Here is a 5,131-nt window from a genome sequence, read left to right on the forward strand (position 1 = left end):
GGTAATTAAAGGCTCTAATGCACACCAGCACACCAGTATAGGTGTGTGTATTGTAGGAGCTAGACGACGTATGATGACGTGTGATGGCATAGTAGTGGTGTCCCAATTCTTAGGGGAATATTTTCACCCCTACCCCTTGACACTCTGTTTCAAGGGACAAGGGGAAGGGGTATAAAATAGAACTGGGATTGGGCCTTAATGTTGATTACCACAAAAAATAAAAAAATAAAAGAAAATACTATAGTACGATGAAAGTGGATGGGGCCAATGCACAAATGTTAAAATACTCACTGTTTCCACATTATAGCAACAAGACAAACAATTTCCACATTAACATGATTTTAGTGTGAAAATCACTTACTAACCTTTTCTGTGTAAAGTTACACTACCGCTCAAAAGTTTGGGGTCAGTAAGAGGTTTTTTGTTTTGTTTTTGTTTCTGTTTTTAGCACATCTGTTCAGCAAGGACGTATTAAATTGGTCAAAGGACAGTAAAGACATTTTACATATGACATTGTTACAAAGGTTTTCTATTTCAAATAAATGCTGTAACTTTCTATTCATCAAAGAATCTTGAAAAATGTATCATGGTTTCCACAAAAATATTAAGCATTAAATTTTTAATTAAATATTAAAATGTAACTTTTTTAAACATTGATAATAATAAGAAATGTTTCTTATTGTCATTAATATGCACCAAATCAATCATGATTTCTGAAGCATCATGTGACTCTGAAGACTGGAGAAATGGCTGCTGAAAATTTAGCTTTGCATCACAGAAATAAATTACATTATAAAATATATTTAAATAGAAAACAGTTATTTTAAAATTGTAATAATATTTCATAATATTACAGTTGTACTGTATATCCTACTGTAAGAGATTTCTTTCAAAAACATTAAAAAATCTTACAAACTCCAAAGTTTTGAACAGTAGCGTATATCCAATTTTACAGCTCCGTCATCATGAAACTGCAATGCCATAAACCATAAATGACAGTAAAAATGAATAAATGTGAATGAATGTAAGTGTTTTTTTTATTTATTTATGCTTTTAAATCATTTAAAAACCATTTACTTCCATTGTGCCTTTGAAAGGCACATACTTCAAAAAACGCTTTTTATAACCTCCATTTTAAAAAAAAACACACAAAAAAAACAAGAGACAAGCCAATTGTATTTTATTTATTTATTTTTGTGTTGAAATCAACATTATGCCACAACTGCTGTCAATAAAATATATTTAAATAGAAAACAGTTATTTTAAAATTGTAATAATATTTCATAATATTACAGTTGTACTGTATATCCTACTGTAAGAGATTTCTTTCAAAAACATTAAAAAATCTTACAAACTCCAAAGTTTTGAACAGTAGCGTATATCCAATTTTACAGCTCCGTCATCATGAAACTGCAATGCCATAAATCATAAATGACAGTAAAAATGAATAAATGTGAATGAATGTAAGTGTTTTTTTTATTTATTTATGCTTTTAAATCATTTAAAAACTGGCCCCATTTACTTCCATTGTGCCTTTGAAAGGCACATACTTCAAAAAACGCTTTTTATAACCTCCATTTAAAAAAAAACACACAAAAAAAACAAGAGACAAGCCAATTGTATTTTATTTATTTATTTTTGTGTTGAAATCAACATTATGCCACAACTGCTGTCAACTGAGCTTAACTTGCATTGAACCCAGAATATCACTTCAAGACAGTAAAGATACACAATTTCATACCTTGTTTAGTTGTTTGAACTTAAATATTTAACAAGTCAAGGGCTCCTCAATAAAAGTCATATTATGCTCTCAGAGATTGAATTTTTGATAAGAATCACCTACTCTGGGAAATGGAAATGGGGCCATTGTGTGATGACTCTTCACACCAATACAGCTGCAGGCATTTAAGCTGTCAAGAAACCTGTTACAGCACCAAGCACTCACTATCCCTTCTTCATCACCATCCCCTCCCTCCTCAGCAATACAGTCATAACCGCTCAGCCATCTCACAGCATTCGCTCTCATTGCCAAACATCCCACCTTTCAGCTACTGAAAGCCTCATAGGTGGCTTTTTAACGTAACCTCTAACACTGAGAGCTCATTCTTCTCTCCCTTTCCTGTTCAGTGCCACTCTAGGAAACATCCATTAAATGCATCAATACAATCTGAGAGAAATGGAGGCTGTTGAGAGGGCTGTGGCCTTCAACACGGTTTCAGTGGAGGCGTGAGATATCAACAAATAAATAGGCCTATGTTCGTCTTCTGTTTGTTTGGACGTGTGGACTTGGCATATAAACTTTTAAGGGGTTTTTAGTGATACGCAAATGAAGCCACATTCACATTATCAACAACTAGAAGCTGACACTTTCACCAAGCACCTGAGACAAACAAGCATGGTGACATTTGCAACCATCTCCCTTTTAGTTTTACACGTCTCATGCTGTGAGAACAGGCTAACGCTTGCTAACATTTGATATTAATCAGTCTGCGGTGCATTGAGTCTCTGCCACCCACAAGAATTTAGCTGAAGAGCTCCTGAGTCGTAACCCTGAGTCAGTTAACTGCCATATGGGCTCTAAGTTTCAGGAGAAATGTAAAGATCTGAATTATTCATAATCCTTCAAACACCTTAGACCCTCTAGAGAAGTTCATGGGCACTCCAGCTGGAGATCATGACAGCTATACTGACCATTGATTTACTTTACAAGCTATCAGAATCTCATCTTACTTTTTAGCCATACAAATAACAACATCTGCATCAAATTTCATATGTTTGCTCACTTTGGGCCTCCGTCAGTTTTCCTTCTACAGTGTGAGCTCCATATACGCCTATATCATACTATATGAGCCATAAAAGCCTGATGTATCATATATTATACTGAACATAAAACACATATGCAAAACTTTTTTTATACTATTCTTTTTAGATTTTATCACAAATTAAAAAAAAAAGATAAATAAATAAATACTTTTTTATATTGTTAGTCATTTTTATCATGTAATTTTTTGCACTAGATAGAAACAACTTCTTTGGGAAGATTTAAACCATTTCAACTCACCACATTGAGTTTGAGCTCCATGTTGAGGACACCTCCACTGTCCAGCACCGGCATTAGGTTGATGGCAAATATCGCTGCCCGGTCTGGAGGGATGGAGATGTTGGGTCCAAAAAAGATGTAGAAATGAACTGAAAATGTGTCCAGTTCATTCCGCAGCGTTGGCCGGATGGGCCAGCATTTATTTGTGTCTGCCATGGGTGCTAAGTAAGTGATGCTTTCTTCAGCAGTTAACAGAGATCCTTGATCCGAAGGGTTCTGTGGCACGTTAGGCAGGCTGGCAGCCGGCAGGGTATCTGACAGAGAGAACCCCATCGCAGTGCCAAATGACTGGGGCATGTTCATGGCTGAGGAGCCCTTGGAGACGCTGGGCTTGGAACAGTCTGCAGAGAAAAGATCAAAGGAGGTGTTTAAAATTGGGACGGCACAATTTTCCACTGAGGAACTTGAAGGTGAAGCTAGTTACGAGAGATGTGAAATAAGAATGAAATAAAGATGTATTGAATTCTGATGAATCCCTTGACTGAAGCTGACAGCTCAAACTCTCCACTCAGGTTACTCTGAGGCTAAAAGCATCATCCTGTCATTCCCATCCCTTTGTGCTAGATCTAACTAGCATTTCAGCAGAGACATACTTTTTTCAGTTCCATGCATATGCTTAGATGTCTGCGGTGAGATGACAGGCCAAATGATTGCTGAGTGTCTATGTAGTCTGAAATGATCTAAGTGGGGTGTATGTTGTTTTGTGTAGGACCAAAAAAAGGCCAAGGGAATGTCCGTTTCATCATATTTCCTTTTATAGGTCTCTCAGCTCTACACATGCCACACACACACACACACACACACACACACACACAAACACTTTAAACCCTTGTATTTGGAGTTTAAAGTCTTCATTCAAATAATGACAGATTTTTTGCATTACAAAAACAGTGTGTCCCATAACACATAAAAACGAGGTCATAATTGTTCTTAACGTCTTTTAATTGCGGAATTTGTCATAACATGGTACTTTGTAAATTAGACAGGATTGTGGAACACACTTTGATTAAATGTAAATTTGCAAAACAATGCTGCGGAATTGAGATAACTAATTGGTACTGATGAGGACAATAAGGAAATTCTCCACACATTTCACTGTTTCCTGATTACCTCAGGGTGTGAACGATCAGTTATGCTACTGGGGACTCGGGAGTCTTACAGTCATATTTCTCTTCGCACACACGATTATTGCAAAATGCAGTGAATCAGGTGGAAATGGTTCAATATTGAAATGCCAAGTCGCTTTCCCCCCACAGCTCTGTTTGCTGTGTTGTCGCTTACATATCTTGCTCTCTCACTTCTCTTTCTGGTTCATTTTACATCCAGCCATTGAGCCAGTGATGAGGGAATGTTTACAAAAGTTACACCATGATTTTAGATTAAAATTAAGTTTTTTTTCCCACATCCAGAATCCAAAGACAGTCCTGATGAGAAAGCTCATCAGACTTAAAAGCGGATTATTATTACTGCGGGTGGATGGGGTAATTAAACGTCAGTGACTGAAGAGCTCTACCTGGATTCTGGCGACCTAAATGTTTTATGTAGCATCGCATCACACGAGAGCAGAATGTACATCATTGATTTTCATTTTAATGAATGATCACAATCTATGGAACAATTATTGAACATGAATCAACAATAATTAGAACTAAGAGTTGAGATTCAAATGCTATATACGACACAAAAAAAATAATTAAATACATACTACCATTCAAAAGTTTGTGGTCAATAATTTATTACTTTTTAATTAATAAGGACTGAATTGATTAAAAGTGACAATAAAGGCATTTATAATGTTCCAAAAGATTTCTAAAATACTTTCTATTTATCAAAGAATTCTGAAAAAAATATATCAGAGTTTCCAGAGAAAAAAATATTAAGCAGCACTGTTTTCTACATTGATAATAATAAGAAATGTTTTTTGAGCTCCAAATCAAATTTCTGAAGGATCATGTGACACTGACGACTGGAGTAATGGCTGTTAAAAATTCAGCTTAGTCATTAATACATAACATTTTAAAATATATTCAC

The 5,131-nt window shown here is 35.5% G+C and overlaps 1 protein-coding gene across 1 annotated transcript in view; it reads right to left on the bottom strand.

Moving 5' to 3' along the window:
• Positions 1 to 3,437, bottom strand: part of LOC107727436 (transmembrane protein 8B-like) — a 29,656-nt gene extending 26,219 nt beyond the window's left edge. Inside the window, exon 1 of the mRNA XM_016537305.1 lies at positions 3,062 to 3,437. Within this exon, the coding sequence (XP_016392791.1) occupies positions 3,062 to 3,403 (342 nt within the window). The 5' untranslated portion in view covers positions 3,404 to 3,437. The remainder of the gene's footprint in view (positions 1 to 3,061) is intronic.
• Between the last annotated feature and the right edge of the window lie 1,694 nt (positions 3,438 to 5,131).

This window comes from Sinocyclocheilus rhinocerous, unplaced genomic scaffold, assembly GCF_001515625.1.
Source record: "Sinocyclocheilus rhinocerous isolate Xijiao unplaced genomic scaffold, SAMN03320098_v1.1 scaffold968, whole genome shotgun sequence".
NCBI lineage: Eukaryota > Metazoa > Chordata > Actinopteri > Cypriniformes > Cyprinidae > Sinocyclocheilus > Sinocyclocheilus rhinocerous.